Genomic DNA, 17356 nt, shown 5'->3' with positions numbered 1-17356 from the left:
TGGAAGATTTGGCGAATGGAAGAATTCGGAGAGAGCGAATTTTCAGAGACCAGGCTAGATTTACTAGCCAATGATGATGAGTTGCTTATGAGCCGGTTCCGATTACCAAGAGCTGTTCTCTTGGATCTCTGTGCTGTAGTGGGCCCAGCTCTACAGAGAAGCACCCGCAGAAACCAAGCCATGCCTGTCCCACTTCAACTCCTTGGCAACCTCGTTAATAGCGTCGATGGTGTCTCTTTGCGTTTGCAGGACTGCATCTGTGAGGACACGGCCGCTGGAGTGTTGAGCCAGGGCTGGGCGCATTCAGCTCCTGCTCAGCTGCAACACCACCGACCCCGCTGGAACACACAGCGACTAAAAACAATAGAAAATGTCACAATTGTTTGTATAAATGAATGTTTAAACACAACTTGAATGCATTTGGTTTACTCTTTTCAAAAGAGGGAATACTAATCCCATACCTGGATCATCCGGTGTGTCTTGCATGTCCCCCTCCGACACTACTCCACTCAGGAGGGATTCCCCTATAATACCGGCAAGTCGCTCATCAAGGGATTTGAGCTCCGGTGTCCCCTTTCCCCCGCCCGTGGCACAAACACTTTGTCTGTGTAAGGCTATGCGCCTTTTGGCCTCCACTTTTATGTCGGACCACTTCTTTTTTATTTTTGAGAGGGACCGACCTTCTGAGCCAGCAGCATTCACAGCGTCCGACACATGCTGCCACTCTAACGCCTTTTTGGTATTTGTAGTGCCCACACTGTGTCCACCAAACAATATATTTTTTCTTGCTTCAACCTCCCCTACAAGAACTTCCATTTCACACGGGGTGAAATTTCTTTTTTTTTAGCTTTTCTGTCAGGATTTGCCATCATTGTCGTCATGCAGTCAGCAGTGGTGGGCCGTCAGGGCCAGCAAGGCCTTCTCTGCTGGCCTAAACATCATCAGAATATAATTTTTTTTAAAATATATTTTCCCACAAATATGTATTAAATTATTCCCCAGAGTAAGAGTTATACTCTTCATTTCATAGCTTTCCTCTTGGTTGCACTGCTTCCAGCCCCAGGTTGAGATTTGGAGGGCTGGTCTTTATGTTAGATCTTTTATCCAATCATATTCAGCCATCATGTGTTGCCAGGCGTCTAAAATCTGCCCTCAGGCCTTCAGAATCAACAGTGCGGGCGCTTGTAGCTTATAGTGAATGGAAATGAAAATTTAGTGTCAACCAATCAGCTTTAGAGTTGGCTATTGTACGCCTGCTGGCTGGCTCCAGTGTTACACAGGAGCCAGCTAGCAGGCGTAGTGCGTGCACGTCTTTTGATTGGATTACCAATATTGAGAGGCAGGTCCTATGGGCAGGTCTATGCAGATCTAGGAAACTGAATTTGATAAACGAATTAATTCGCGTACTACTAAGCTGTTTTTTCAACCCACAATGGCGGAAGGAGGAGAAGATATCGATTTGGTCGAGGATATAATTATAACGCCATTCTCAAGACGAACTTTTCAAGAAAAGTTAGACATTGTAAGGAGAGGTCGCCCGACGCCGACCAACAGCGCTATCAATGGCTCACAGGCTCCGAGAAGCACTGCAAACTGTACTGCTGGGAATGCCTATTATTTGCAAGTGATCGATTTGGTGTTTGGAGCCACACTGGCTTTGCAAACTTGAGTTGTCTAACCAAGGCAGCAACGAGACACCAAAGTACGGCTGGGCACCTACAAGCAATGGTGCTTTTGAAAACTTTTGGGGACACCGGAGTGGATCTACAGCTCAACGAACAAACGCGCAGGGCAACGGAGCTGCACAATGAAAAGGTGAAGGGAAATATTGAAAAGACTCATTGATTGTGTCATGTTTTTGGGTAAACACTGTTTACCCAAAAATGTCAATTTGTCAATTTCAAGGTGACGCAACGCCTGGTTATACTGCGTTTCTGTCTAAATGTATAGTGTCTAGAGCCATGGCATCATAATGATGGTAATAAGAGGTGGATTAATTCGGGTGGGACTGTGTAGTACCTCACTGAAGGCCCAGGCCCCAGGCCCACGGCACGCCACTGGCAGTCAGTATGGATGAATATTAATTAGGGGCGTTTCACTGACTATTTATAGGCAACTATGGGCGTTAAAAGGGTGGGACAAGACGCTCGCTCATGTGCGCCAAATCTGGAGTTGATTGTGATTTATAAAGGGAAACCATAAATCAGAATATTTTTGTGCATAAGCACTTTCTTTGTTTCTTCCGTACGCCACCTTTTGATGTGAATCCTCCACACAGTTTTATAAATGAGGCCCCTGACCTCTAGAAGGAACTTCCCTCAAGTCTTTGTTTGTAGGCGGGGAGGAGAAAAATGGAGTCGTGGTCAGATTTGCCGAAGGAGGACGGGAGAGAGCCTTATAACCTTATCGAAAAGGCGTGTATCAGTGGTCAAGAGTGGAATTTCCGCGATTTGGACAGTCAATGTGCTGATAGTAATTTGGGAGCAAGGACCTCCTCGACACTGAATGCTGCATCTGGGTACGCGTTCTTCAGTTTGTACAGCGTTCAATGAATATAATTTTTGTGAGCATTTTCGGTGTCGGCTTGGGGCGGGATGTACACCGTGGCGATAATCCCTGAGAACTCTCTCGGAAGGTAAAAAGGGTGACATTTGATGACCAAGTATTCCAAGTAGGGAGAGCAGAAGCTCACAAGTTCCTGTATGTTTCCATCACCCCACTTGGTCATGTAGCAGACACCACCGCCTTCGTTCTTGCCAGAGAGAGCCCACTTCCTATCCGCTCGATGAACTGTAAAACCCGCTGATTGTATATAATCTGTTTGGATGTCAGTGGAAAGGAAAGTCTCCGAAGAACAGAGTATGTTGCAGCATCTGATGTCCCTCTGGAAGGAGTTCGTCAAGTTTATTCACTAATGATTGAACAACGGCGAGTAGTTTCCTCGGTAATGGAGGACGGGTCGCCCAGCATCTCAATCTCACTAAGACCCCTCCATGTCTCCCTCTTAGTCTGTGTCTTTCTTTCCTTCTCTCCGGTAGGAAACCTGCAGAGTTTTGTAGGTGCTTGAGGTGAGGCTACCACGTTCGTTGACGCCATCGTCTGTGACAGAGATCTATCAGGAGTTGGTTATAAAAAGGCAGGATATGGACAACACTGTTAGGAAAGAAAATCAATTCTAGATCATTCATGTGGTAGGCTTCAGATATTTATATTTGTAAAACATTCTTTGTAAATAAAGTTTGGTTTTATTTTATTTGAATGATGATGTTATGATCAAGCAGTTAAGAGTATTGTAGGAAACCAAAGTCCTACTCTGTGAGGAAACTCACATGGCTGTTGTTCAAAGTATGGTGTTGATGTTTTCACGTTATTAAAGATGGGAATTCTCAAACATGCCTTTATTTTCCTTTTGTGTTGGAGTCGTTGCCAAGCACGACTCCAACACCATCATTAAGTTTGCTGATGACACAATGGTGATAGGCTTGATCACCAACAACAATGAGACAGCCTCAGAGACCTGGCAGTGTGTTGCCAGGACAACAACCTCTCCCTCAACATTAAAAAAATAACAATAAAATAACAGAAAAAAACAATGTGAGCAAGACAAAGGAGATGATTGTGGACTACAGGAAAAGGAGGGCCAAACGCCCCCATTCACATCGATGGGGCTGTAGTGGAGCGGGTCCAGAGTTTCAAGTTCCTTGGTGTCCACATCACCAACAAACTATCATGGTCCAAACACACCAAGAAAGTTGTGAAGAGGGTACGACAACACCTTTTCCCCCTCAGGAGACTGAAAACATATTTGGCATGGGTCCCCAGATCCTTAAAATGTTCTACAGCTGCACCATCGAGAGCATCCTGGCCGGTTGTATCACCGCCTGGTATAGCAACTGCTTGGCATCCGACCGTAAGGCGCTACAGAGGGTTGTGCATACGGCCCAGTACATCACTGGGGTCAAGCTTCCTGCCATCCAGGACCTATATACTAGGCGGTGTCAGAAGAAGGCCCAAAAAGTTGGGAAAGACTCAAGTCACCTAAGTCATAGACTGTTGTCTTTGCTACCGCACAGCAAGCGGTAATGGAGCACCAAGTCTAGGTCCAAAAGGCTCCTTAACAGCTTCTACCCCAAGCCCTAAGACTGCTGATCAATTAATAAAATGGCAAAACCCCGACTATTTGCATTGACACTGCTGCTACTCACTGTTTATTATCTATGCATAGTCACTTTACCCCTACCTACATGTACAAATTACCTCGACTAACCTGTTCCCCCGCACATTGACTCGGTACCGGTACCCCCTGTATATAGCCTCAATATTGTTATTTTATTGTGTTACTTTTTTATTTTATTTAGTAAATATTTTCTTAACTCTATTTTCTTAACTGCATTGTTGGTAAGGGCTTGTAAGCATTTCACGGTAAGCTGTACACCTGTTGTACTCGGCGCATGTGACAAATAAAATTTGACTTGATTTGAATTCGTGGTCGTTTGTTTTGGAATGTCTGTCAGGGTGATAAGAGAATTGTGAGACAGATATTACTGAAACATTAACCATTGCATACTTTTCAGTATAAATCAAAAACAACTAATTAACCCAACATCATGTCCTTGATTAGAATCAGGTGTGATAATGCTGGGCTAAAACTAAAACGTGCGCTCATGTACCACCAATTCATACTCCTTGGTAGGGATTGCACTTCTTTACCTTGACCACTAGAGGTTACTATGACCAAAGGAATCCCTCAGCAATGCATCAATTAATTTTATGACCGTTGTTTCCAGAGTATCTCTGTAGTTTTACAAAGAAAGTACCATGAAAGAGAGCATATCATGATTGATGTGGCCACATGGTGCTGTGGGGAATAGGTGTCATCTTTGCGCTCTTAATCTAATGAAAATGTGTTTATTTTGTTTTTCATCAGCATTCACTTGTTTGTGATTTTTTGTGCCATAACAAGATAATCAACTCTGGATGTTATTACTTACCCCAGTAAATTCACTCAAAGGATGTTAATTCTCCTCTGAACTCATCTGGTTTGATCTACATCATCATCCTATCTAAAATCTGTTATTTTATGACCAGTAATTTTGCAATTGAACTGCAAGTGTACTAACTAATAATTTTTCATCTGAACTGTTTGCTGAAAGAAATTGCTGTAGGCTAGCGGGCACCTGCTGGTCCTACTAATGAAAGGCATCATTCAGGAGTCTTATTGCCACTGGGAAAAGTCATTGTGTGGCTCTAAGCACCAAGATAATAGCAACTTTCAAGCATAATAACTCCAAACATTCACTGTTTATTGTTATAAAACTAAAAACTTTGTGGGCTAGTTGATGTTGGTTAGCTAGCAGCCTATAACAACTGCACCGTAGGTAGGTGTAACTGTACGGCAACTGCACCCCCCGCAACTGCAAGGCTCTCCAGAGGGTGGTGCGGTCTTCCCAACACATCACCGGGGGCAAACTACCTGCCCTCCAGGACACCTACAGCACCCGATGTCGCAGGAAGGCCAAAAAGATCATCAAGGATAACAACCACCCGAGCCACTGCCTGTTCACCCCGCTATCATCCAGAAGGCGAGGTCAGTACAGGTGCATCAAAGCTGGGACCGAGAGACTGAAAAACAGCTTCTAGGCCATCAGACTGTTAAACATATAGTCTATAAATATATATAGACTTGAAATCACTGCCCTCTTTAATAAATGGAACATTAGTCACTTTAATAATGTTTACATATCTTGTATTACTCATCTCATATGTATATACTGTATTCTATACTATTCACTGTATCTAAGTCTATGCCGCTCTGACATTGCTCGTCCATATATTTATATATTCTTAATTCCATCCTTTACTTAGATTTGTGTCTATTGGGTATATGTTGTGCAATTGTTAGATATTACTTGTTACTGCACTGTCAGAGCTAGAAACACAATCATTTCGCTACACCCACAATAACATCTGCTAAACACGTGTATGTGACCAATACCATTTGATTTGATTCAACATTTGCTAATCAATGAATTATGAAACTAGAGAGGAATATCACGAGGAGATGGCTCTGGGCTACCTACTGTAGGAAAGAGATAGTATGACAAGTTACAAGATGTGGCAGCCTTTCAGGTAGGATAAACACATTGCAGTTTTTTTTATTAGGTTGTACTGTTTTTACTTTTGATGACATCAGGCATTTTCAGGACCGTTTCTTCTTATTTGTTCTACAGGGTCGAAGAACCGCTGTTTTCACATAGATAATGGTATGGTGCTGGAGATGATGAATAGTATGTTGAACGTGGTGGAATTCCAATTTAGGTTTAAATGTTTTTTTCCCCACTCACAAATAAAGGGCTGTCCGTAATGTCTCTTATCCGGAGGTGTTGCGAAGAGTGGAAGTAAGGAGTAAGGTTGAAGATGTAATGATTGTAGGAGTAGAGACACAAGATGATGTTCCTTGTCAGAGGGATCCTGACATGTTGCATGTTAAGAAGGTGGACTTAGTAGCGTTTATTACTTTGGTTATCAACTCCACAGTGCAAACGGAGAGGAAATGTGAGAAAATAGGCATCATTGTTAGTGCGGCTGAGCGTTTGTTCTGCAGAGGCATTACAAGGAATCCTGTTGATGAATGCTCTGTCCTCACATGCACCTGAGCCTGTTGTGATTTGAATGTGATTGAAGAAGTGGGATAGTTGTTTGATATATTTTTTGTATTATTTCGGGTCACTAGCCCCTCTTCCCGCAAAGGAATATTTTTAGTTTCAATACCCTGTACAGTAGGTGGCGGCAATACACCAATAGGTGTAGTCTGCCATAAAAACGTAAAGACGATCAAAGCACTGCAACCGGAAGTTCGAATTGCTTTGTTCCGGTCGGGTTCACACACTGCAGCCACAGGTCTTTGATATTTGTTGACAGTAGCATAGCTAGCCAGTCTGAACGGCTATGTCAATATTTTTGACTTAGCCAGCTGAAGCATTGCTGTGAAAATGAGTTCTCCAGGGAATCGACACGGGACAAAAAGACCTGGCTCTCCAAGTGATGTAGGTTAACTGTATAGCTAGCTAGTCATTGAACGTGACTACCTTGCGGTTCAGGTAGCTAGCAAGGCCTGTCTTGTTGGCTTCAGCAAAGAGAAGCATGTAGCCAACGTTAGCTATGCAGCCAGTTTGCGTCCTCATAACTAACCCAACAAAGCCATAACTACAGAGTAAAACCAGTTATAAAAATCGTTAGTAAAACAGCTAGCCAACTTAGTTAATTCATTGTTAACAACCCCTAGTATAGAGAGCCACGTTACTGTACGTTAGTAACGTTAGTTAACTAACTTAGTCACCATGTTAGGTGGCCAGATTGACAGGTCATTATGCTCGCCAGCCAGGCAATAATTAGAGATGTATTTTTGATAAACGAATCAACTCAATGCTGTTACTACTCGGCCTATGATGTAACTAGCTAACGTTAGATTAAGATGTGATTGAGCTAATTTGGCAGTTTGATCTTTGAGGCTACGGTGCAATAGACCTAGACTATATTCTGGGATCCCATTCGTTGTGTACTGTAGCCAATTCGGTGTTGGTTTCTTGCAGGATGGACCTACACCATGGGAAGCTGCAGATCTGGGGGACAATGAGAGAAAACAGAAGTTTTTGCGGTTGATGGGTGCAGGGAAGGTTTGGTCATGTTCTATGTAGACTAGTACACGGTTTCCCACCCCATTTCCTCTGGACCACTAGGTGTTCACATTTGTTGTAGCCCTTACACTGACACACCTGGCTCAATGTAAACGAATCATCCAGCCCTTGACTAGTTGAATGAAGTGTGCCAGTTTAGGGCAAAACAAATCTGTAAAACATCTGGTGCTGGACAAATGTTTTTCTTGTGACTGTTACCTCTATTCCAGTATTAGATTGAGCCACCATTTTATTGTAGGCTACACCTTATCCATACAGCTTTGTCAAAGGAGAAACAGAACTGTGATATTCCAGAATCCAATGTTTACTGTGTTTTGTTTCTGCAGAAAGAGCACACTGGACGCCTAGTCATTGGAGATCACAAGGCAACATCCCATGTCCGCAGTGGTGAGGAACCCTCTTTGAATTATGTATTAGGGTTGTCATGGTACTGGTATCTTGACAATTCTATTCTACACTCCGTTTGATCATCCTTTACTTAGGGATGTATCCATTTAATCTAATCTTATCCCATACCAATACAGTACTATTTCGGTCCAGATAGCACTGTATTGGGTATGATTGGTGTTTCACTAGCTTGTCCTCTGCAGGGGCTGAGGACAGGAGGATGAACTCTGAGCTGGAGCTGCAGTACCAGCAGGGGCTGGACGGGAAGCTGTCGGGCAGAAACAGGAGACACGTCGGCCTGGGCTTCAGTGAGGTGAGAGATCATGGAGAGACGGGTTGAACATCGATACAGAGCGTGCATGCCACTTCTGCCATAAGTTCCTATTGATGATTGAGAACTGGTCCTAGCAAAGATGGCCGACAAATTGTTACATTCTGATGCATACATCAACCTATGGTGTTGCATGGCTGAAGCGCAAGGTACTAAGAAACGCTTGTTTTCCTTTTCTGTTGCAAAACGTTTGTCCTAATGAACACAACCCTGGCCTGTTACAGCTAGGTGAGGCTAGAATGGCATGATTAGACTGTGATGTAATACTGATTGATGGATGATCTACATTGAGATCTTAGTTAGGGGCCGTGCTTCTTATTGGACCTGTATATTTTCAATTGCATGTAAGATTAATGACAGCAGATTAAGTTCCTCGACATCAAAATGTGTTGCTCTGTCTGTAAGACTGTTTGTGATTGGCTCAAGTCAGAGGCATGATTGCTACAGTCAATGTCATGTACACACCTGTGTGTTGCCCCAGTCTTAAGATATTGTCTCTCTTCTGTTGTTCCCCCCCAGCCTGACCCAGCCCCACCTTCCCCACCTGCAGAGAGCCAAAGCAAAGCAGAGCAACCAGCCAGTCCCAAAGCCCCAGACAGCCCTTCGGAAAACCAGGAGTTACCGGAGAAATCCCCCTCACAGAGCCCAAACGGCAGGAGGGCAGAGCCCAGCGTAGAAGACAAACACAAAATGGCCTTTGTGAAGTTATCCTAAGAATGGGCGAAAAACAAAATAACTTTTTCTTATGTCGAACCACAGATTTGTAAATGCGTTCTTTTGTCTCTGAAGTACTAGATACTTGGTAACTTCGTGGTTTAAGAATGTTTTTTTATTTTTTATGTTTCAATGCTGAGTAGCAGGTGACGTAATCGTCGATTGAGACAGATTCTTCCCATTGTTTCCTTGTCAGTTTTTTAGGAATTCCTAACCGGAAGAGGGACTGGTCTGACGTGTTTAATGGATTTGAGATGAAGCAAAAGCTTTAATTAAGTTGTATTGAATGAAACGGGGTTGAACCTATTGGCTCGATAGCTCTTTTACAGTCCTGTTCAATGTCTCACCATCAGTAATAAAAGGTACTTAATGACAAACTGAAGTGCCACAGTTCTCTCAGGTTCTGAATTCTGGGGGAGAAAATTGATGAGGAAATAGTTCAACTACACTGAACAAAAATATAAACGTGACATGTTTCATGAGGTGAAAAAGAACCCAGAAATGTTCCATATGCACTAAAAGCTTATTTCTCAGCATTTCTCCTTTGCCAAAACAATCTACCTGACAGGTGTGGCATATCAACAAACGTGATCATTACACAGGTGCAGATTGTGCTGGGGACAATGAAAGGCCACTCTAAAATGTGCAGTTGCAATTGGCATGCAGGAATGTCCACTAGGGCTGTTGCCAGAGAATTGAATGTTAATTTCGCTACCATATGTCTCAAGTCGTTTTAAAGAATTTGGCAGTACGTCCATCCGGCCTCACAACCACGCCAGCCCAAGACCTCTGGCTTCTTCACCTGCGGGATCGTCTGATACCAGCCACTCGGACAGCTGATGAAACTGAGTATTTCTGTCTGTAATAATGCCCTTTTGTGGGGAAAAACTCATTCTGATAGGCCTGCCCAGTCATGAAATCCATAGATTAGGGCCTAATGAATTTATTTCAATTGACTGATTTCCTCAAACTGTAACTCAGTAAAATTGTGGCATTTCTATTTTTTGGTGAGTTCATTTGACATTTATGACACATTGTATCCACATGGAGAGTATAAGAGTGTGTAACATAAATAGTGAGAAAGACAGACACCGTGTTTTGTTAAAACCTTTATTTCAATAAAACACCAGTATGGTTTCTTTCCTTTTTAAATTACACAATACAGTTGATTGGCCAAAGCATTAGGTTGCATTGCTGAGCTACAAAAAGTAACATTTGGTGCAAGCTTCTTTAATTACTCAAAATAAATATCCCTATCTGCAACCTTAGAAAACATTGCTTTGAACTTAATTTCTGTTGAAAATAGACCACACTGCAAAAAAACAGCTAATTATTCTCCATTGCAAAAACTAGTAGGTGTTAATAATTACACACACGCCATAAAAGTGCAAAAGCATGTATAAACAACCTTAACATTAAGTACACGCAGTGTGGTTTCAAATGCTCTGAGTTTCAAATAACTCCTTTTGGTTCTTTAAAAAAGCATCTTGTTTTAGCGCTAATAAAAAGCCTAATACAAAATCACTTCACTTTTGTCAGTGAACTCCACAGTTTTCATCCACACGGAGGTCCTGTTGGCGTCTGTTAGTCAACGGTCAGTCAGAGCTCAGCTGAGCTTTGGCTGAAATGAGGAAGGGGGGAGGATAACACTCATGACATTGAAAATACAGACTTTGTGAAAGACTCTTTGATGTCTTCAATCTATAGTTAAACCCATCTTTCTAAAAAGCCCAAGTATTATCCAAACGTGTTCGTGTGGAAACAATGAGGCAAAATCTTTCCACGTTCAAAACACATGAGCCAAGAACATTTGGACGCGAAAAGCCACCACACTTCAGAAGAGCAACCACCAAAACACCCAATCTCGTGAGAGCAGAAATGACACCTAAAGACTACAGTTATGCCACCACAAACATCACAGAGGCATCTTAAGGTCACGACACTCAGAGAAGATGCGGTGTACCTTCACTAGATCTGTTCATCTCCCCAGCATCTCGCTCTCTGCACAACCAGGGACAATGAGAGAGGGTCCGGTTACTGTGCTGTAGGGTGAAGTTGCCCCTAGACACTGATTTTGGGTCAGTTTTGCATATTCCCCACTAGTGTGTTAAGGTTATGATTGGGGGAGGGAAAGCTGATCCTAGATCTGTACCTAGGGAAACTTCACCCCGGAGTGTGCTGTACCCTTCACAGACTGTGTGCACTTGCACACTCAAGTGTCATAGAATTGATGTAAGCATTGGCTGGAGGGAGTTTCCACCATTGATAAATCCATACGAGAAAGTATGCAAGTGCACAAGGGAGAATCAGGATGCAGGCTCTGCCTCACACATAATAGTAAGTCTAAATAATTTCCTGTGAACTAGTTTGGATTCTCTGAAGGGAGGCTATATATCAACAGCAGTGATAGCTTAGGTTTCCTGCCTGATATTTACAGTGCCTTCAGAAAGTATTCATACCCCTTGACATATTCCACATTTTGTTGTGTTACAGCCTGAAATCAAAATAGATTTTTTTTTAAATACAAATAACTCACCCATCTACACACAATATCTCATAATGACAAAGTGAAAACATGTTTTTAGGAATATTTGCACATTTATTCAAAATGAAGTACAGAAATCTCATTTGCATAAGTATTCACACCCCTGAGTCAATACTTTGTAGAAGCACCTTTGGCAGCGATTACAGCTGTAAGTCTTTCTGGGTAAGTCTGAGAGCTTTTTCCACACCTGGATCGTGCAACATTTGTGCAATAAAAAGTGAATTGCTTTGCCACATTTTTTGCAGTATTACTTTAGTGCCTTGTTACAAACGTGATGCATGTTTTGGAATATTTTTATTCTTTACAGGCTTCCTTCTTTTCACTCTGTCAATTATGTTAGTATTGGGAGTAACTACAATGTTGTTTATCCATCCTCAGTTTTCTCCTATTACAGTCATTACATTCTTAAAACTGTAATTGTTTTAAAGTCACTATTGGCCTCATGGTGAAATCGCTGAGCGGTTTCCTTTCTCCCCAGCAACTGAGTTAGGAAGGACGCCTGTCTCTTTGTAGTGAATGGGTGTATTACTACACCATCCAAAGTGTAATTAATATCTTCACCATGCTCAAAGGGATATTCAGTGTCAGCTTTTTTTATTTTCTACCAATAGGTGCCCTTTTTTGCGAAGGTTGAATCTGTGTTTGAAATTCACTGCTCGACTGAGGGACCTTACAGATAATCGTATGTGTGGGGTACAGAGATGAGGTAGTCATTCAAAAATCATGTTAAACACAATAGTTGCACACAGAGTCCATGCAACTTATTATATGACTTGTTAAGCACATTTTTACTCTTGAACTTATTTAGACTTGCCATAACAAAGCGGTTGAATACTTATTGACTCAAGACATTTCAGCTTTTCATTTGTAATTAATTTGTAAACATTTATAAAAACATAATACCACTTTCACATTATAAGGTATTGTGTGTGTAGGCCAATGACATTTTTTTGTGGAAATTTAATCATCTTTAAATTCAGGCTGTAACAGAATGTGGAAAAAGTCGAGGGCTGTGAATACTTTCCGAAGGCACTGCATAGGAATATTAAAGGAGTCTCTGTTCACGCCAATTTAGAATTGGGAGAGTTTTATGAAAGAATTCATGGTTATGATGGGATTAAAGATACTGTAGGCCAGTTCAGTGGGAAAAGGGTTTGTTTGTGTGTGTGTGTGTTATGTGGGTGCGCGCGCGCGCAGTACACATAGAGTCACCTATGAGTGTGTGTGAACTGGGCGGTATGCACATTTGCAGTGTGCGTGTTTAAAGCATGTGCATGTATGAGCTGACCTGTGAACTGCTTGCTCTTAACGGAGGCTTCCGAGGCCAAGGCGTGGGACACAGTCATGATCCTCTCCTGCTGCCGCATGGCTAAGTCCAAATCAGTGAAGTTCAGTGGGACAGACACGCCAGACGACGGGTGTATGTTCTGAAAACTGACACACACGGTGGGAAGGGAAATACACACCAGGGAAAAGAGAGACCGAAACAAAGGAAAACACTGAGGGGCAAAGGAAATCCGCGTCCCAAATGGCACCCTATTCCTTATATAGTGCACTACTTTTGACCAAGAGTGTAGGGAAAAGGATGCCATTTAGGACACAGATGAGTATCGCGTTAGCTTTTTTTGTAATGGGTTCTAGAGCTTTTGTAGTTTGCTTAAGGTTCAAGTCAGAACCCGGTTTTTCAGAACCCATGTTTTAATCCGTACATTTTTATCAAATCAGCCACAGCTCACTCAACACAGGATCCAGGGACCCATGAGATGGGGCATTATGATGCTTGCGATACCGTTAATGTTTTCCTTTCTAGGTAACACTTTCTTTGGATAGTCCATCTGTAGATGCTCTACAAACTATCTACAGACGATCAGTAACATGTCATCTGCATGTTGTAATGATGAAACACAGTGGAGATGCTACTGAAGGACTAAAGGCATTCTGTTAAAATGCTGTTGATGGTCAACAGATTGCTGAACATCCATAGATGGACTATAAACTACCTTGTTGAAAATGATGTGATATACTGTTGCTACTGAAAGGCCCAAGACATGCTGTTGAAATGATGCTTATAATCTGTAGAGCAGGGTTCCCCTGGCGGCCCGAGACATAAAAGACTGTAAAAAAATAAAAAAAACAGCAAATCAGCGCCAAGTCATTTTAATTTTGGAAATCTGTTCCAAAGTATTTCCACGCATAATAGAGAGATAAATGTGATTGTATAGAAATGTAAGCAAGGTTCAAAATCATCCTGTTTTAGTCAAATGTTGTATCTGTTTGGGCTCCTTGCAGTCAATTTGCGGTCTACAAATGATTTGGAAATATGTTCCGGCCACCTGACCATACGCTCAAGAAAACAATTGGCCCGTGGCTGAAACTAGTTGATGATCCCTGCTGTAGAGCATTTACAGATGGACTATCCAAATAAAGTGTTACCCTTTTCTCAATAAGGAGAATTGATATAAAACAAATATATTATTATCGCCGTCATCATCCTCATTGTATCAACATGAACTGAATGGCTGAAACTAAGTCAGTAGTACTTGGATTTGGCCAGGATGTTCTTGATGCGTTCTGCTCTGCGTTGACGATCCTCCATCTCCTCCTGACTCAGAGGCTCCTCTGGGTCTGACTCCACATAGCGCTCTGGGATAGACACCTTTTGGGGCTTGGAAAGCTACATAGACCAATCATAGTGAAGATGTCCAGTCAACCAACCAATCCGTACTCAGGCTTAGAACAATATACACCAATCATCTGTTTAGGTGGTCACACTGTTGGGGTTAGATAAATGTATACTTTGCGGTTCTGTATAGTTACGAGGCTCCATAAAGGCAAGGTTATGTGACTGTAGTTGAAAGCATCAGTTCATTGTATGTGGTGAATGGGAAGTAGTATGAGTGCAGCAGGCTACAGTCTTTCCTCAAATTCAAAACCATATACGACTGCATAATATTAAAGGGGAAGTTCAGTATTTTATAATAAAAAAACAAACAAGCATGGATTTCAGTTTCTCCAGGCCCATAGACTACTTTCAGAAACCACCTAACATTAAGTTTTAAAATACTGAACTTTCTCTTTAAACCACTTGAGTACAGATGTAATATTCAACCAATAATGGAGAGTATTGATAGGAGAATATTCGGCGCCAGATTCTGATTGGCCATCGGTGAACGTACCTCACGACTGAGATCCAGGTCGTAGTCGAGGGGCTCCATGTCCATCTCCCTCATGGGCATGGCCATCATGGGCATGGCCATCACCGAGAGCCACTCGTCTGATTGGATCCTCTTTTCCTTCAGCTCGCTCCGCCCCTCGTCGCTCTGGCCCTCGGCAACCTGTCGCTCTTCCACCTGAGCTTTCTGCTCCAGCTGCAAATCAAAGTCCTCCTGCTCTTGCCTCCACTAGGGGGAGACAGACACAACCATTACTTTATCTGACCACTAGTGGAGGGACAAACAACAGTTACTTTGTCTGACCACTGGGTGGGAAAACAACCATTACTTTATCTGACCACTAGTGGAGGGACAAACAACAGTTACTTTATCTGACCACTGGGGGGTAAAAACAACCATTACTTTATCTGACCACTGGTGGGTAAAAACAACCATTACTTTATCTGACCACTGGGGGGGAAAAACAACAGTTACTTTATCTGACCACTAGTGGAGGGACAAACAACAGTTACTCTATCTGACCACTAGTGGAGGGACAAACAGTTACTTTATCTGACCACTGGGGGGTAAAAACAATCATTACTTTATCTGACCACTGGGGGGTAAAAACAACCATTACTTTATCTGACCACTGGGGGGGACAAACAACAGTTACTTTATCTGACCACTGGGGGGGACAAACAGTTACTTTATCTGACCACTGGGGGGGACAAACAACCATTACTTTATCTGACCACTGGGGGGTAAAAACAACCATTACTTTATCTGACCACTGGGGGGTAAAAACAACCATTACTTTATCTGACCACTGGGGGGTAAAAACAACCATTACTTTATCTGACCACTGGGGGGGACAAACAACAGTTACTTTATCTGACCACTGGGGGGGGACAAACAACAGTTACTTTATCTGACCACTGGGGGGGACAAACAACAGTTACTTTATCTGACCACTGGGGGGGACAAACAGTTACTTTATCTGACCACTGGGGGGGACAAACAACAGTTACTTTATCTGAACACTGGGGGGGACAAACAGTTACTTTATCTGACCACTGGGGGGGACAAACAACAGTTACTTTATCTGACCACTGGGGGGGACAAACAACAGTTACTTTATCTGAACACTGGGGGGGACAAACAACAGTTACTTTATCTGACCACTGGGGGGGACAAACAACAGTTACTTTATCTGACCACTGGGGGGGGGGACAAACAACAGTTACTTTATCTGACCACTGGGGGGACAAACAACAGTTACTTTATCTGACCACTGGGGGGGACAAACAACAGTTACTTTATCTGACCACTGGGGGGGACAAACAACAGTTACTTTATCTGACCACTGGGGGGGACAAACAACAGTTACTTTATCTGACCACTGGGTGGGACAAACAACAGTTACTTTATCTGACCACTGGGTGGGACAAACAACAGTTACTTCATCTGACCACTGGGGGGGACAAACAACAGTTACTTCATCTGACCACTGGGGGGGACAAACACAACAGTTACTTCATCTGGTTGATTTTCAGAGGCAAAATAAAAAGTATTTTTTACTTATTATTTCACACTAAGAGACAACACAACACCAGCACAGATTGGACCACCCTGTGTAGAACCCGGAGAAAAAAACGTAATGTAAGGTATATTGTATCTGGAGCTGATTTCACAGCACAAATCCTAGTCCCATGAGGACGGACAGCTTCTGTGTTGCGGGGACAAATGAAGTCTTGAGGAGTGAGGACCATGCATCCGAAATCTTGTCTTTCTTGGCTTCTGCACTGTCACCATAGGAAGTCCCTATTGCGTCTCCATTCCACCACCAGCAACTTCATTGCATTTAATTGTTTCCAGGATTACCAGAAAGAGGATTTTATTATTAGATTAATGACAGCAACATAAAATACCAATCACCAAAAGGATACTGATTAACCTGTTACCACACACTCACACATACACACATTTGCTTTTCCAAACACATACATAAACGCATTTGTGTTGTGAGTAAATATCGGTTTGTACTGTATGAGTGTATTTATGTGTGTGTCCTAGCTCTCAAACCCATGCATGCATCATTACCACTCCAGTGCGTGTAAGCCTCCCATGATGTGAGGAGAAAGTGCATCACATGCGTTATTGTGCTCACCGGACAGAGGAAAACCACACCCCCCCTGGGAAAATACATACATACATATTCATCAAACCCCCGCCAAAATGGAAACACACAGCCAGAGGTGATTTTTTTTTTTTGAAGCAAAATTATTTTATTCTCGAGCGCAAATCTCTACATCGGAAAAGAACAGGCGTGAAGGAGCTGTGCGTTGCCTCTCAGTATAATTTAGCATTCTCTAGTGTCTCTAGTGACTTCCTTTCTCTGTGCAATTTTTGCTCATCCTCGCCGCTAAAAATAAATCAATTGGGATGGGTAAAAGCAACATGGTGGAATTTACACCTGCCTTGACGGTAAGCTGGTGGCAGCCATTTTACTTTTCCCCTCTCCTGTCCT

General features: G+C 42.6%; 2 protein-coding genes across 7 annotated transcripts in view; one reads left to right on the top strand and one right to left on the bottom strand.

The window, feature by feature from the left end:
* The first annotated feature begins 6866 nt into the window (after positions 1 to 6866).
* LOC120066114 (small acidic protein-like) lies at positions 6867 to 9511 on the top strand. Its single transcript, XM_039017239.1, has 5 exons — positions 6867 to 7046; positions 7593 to 7676; positions 8024 to 8084; positions 8288 to 8397; positions 8935 to 9511. The coding sequence occupies exons 1-5, from the start codon at positions 6993 to 6995 to the stop codon at positions 9127 to 9129; spliced, it is 504 nt and encodes a 167-aa protein (XP_038873167.1). The 5' UTR covers positions 6867 to 6992; the 3' UTR covers positions 9130 to 9511.
* Positions 9512 to 10209: 698 nt separating this feature from the next.
* Positions 10210 to 17356, bottom strand: part of LOC120066100 (pleckstrin homology domain-containing family A member 7-like) — a 172574-nt gene continuing 165427 nt past the window's right edge. For 3 of the 6 annotated variants that reach the window (XM_039017206.1, XM_039017207.1, XM_039017208.1), the window contains 4 exons: positions 14851 to 15075; positions 14215 to 14348; positions 12963 to 13108; positions 10210 to 10750 (listed from right to left, as the gene is read on the bottom strand). In XM_039017206.1, coding sequence (XP_038873134.1) covers positions 10725 to 10750; positions 12963 to 13108; positions 14215 to 14348; positions 14851 to 15075 — 531 coding nt within the window. In that variant the 3' untranslated portion in view covers positions 10210 to 10724. The remainder of the gene's footprint in view (positions 10751 to 12962; positions 13109 to 14214; positions 14349 to 14850; positions 15076 to 17356) is intronic. The other 3 variants (XM_039017210.1, XM_039017211.1, XM_039017209.1) reach the window with 1 other exon arrangement.

Source organism: Salvelinus namaycush, chromosome 21, assembly GCF_016432855.1.
Source record: "Salvelinus namaycush isolate Seneca chromosome 21, SaNama_1.0, whole genome shotgun sequence".
NCBI lineage: Eukaryota > Metazoa > Chordata > Actinopteri > Salmoniformes > Salmonidae > Salvelinus > Salvelinus namaycush.
The sequence above is the reverse complement of the archived record's forward strand: the minus strand, read 5'-3'. Positions and strand labels throughout refer to the sequence as shown.

Bases quoted from the DNA above. Each gene is read 5' to 3' on its own strand.
- LOC120066114 (XM_039017239.1), top strand. From the start codon at position 6,993: ATGAGTTCTCCAGGGAATCGACACGGGACAAAAAGACCTGGCTCTCCA. The intron at 7,677-8,023 runs GTTTGGTCATGT...TTGTTTCTGCAG, and splicing joins GGTTGATGGGTGCAGGGAAG to AAAGAGCACACTGGACGCCT. The intron at 8,398-8,934 runs GTGAGAGATCAT...GTTCCCCCCCAG, and splicing joins TCGGCCTGGGCTTCAGTGAG to CCTGACCCAGCCCCACCTTC.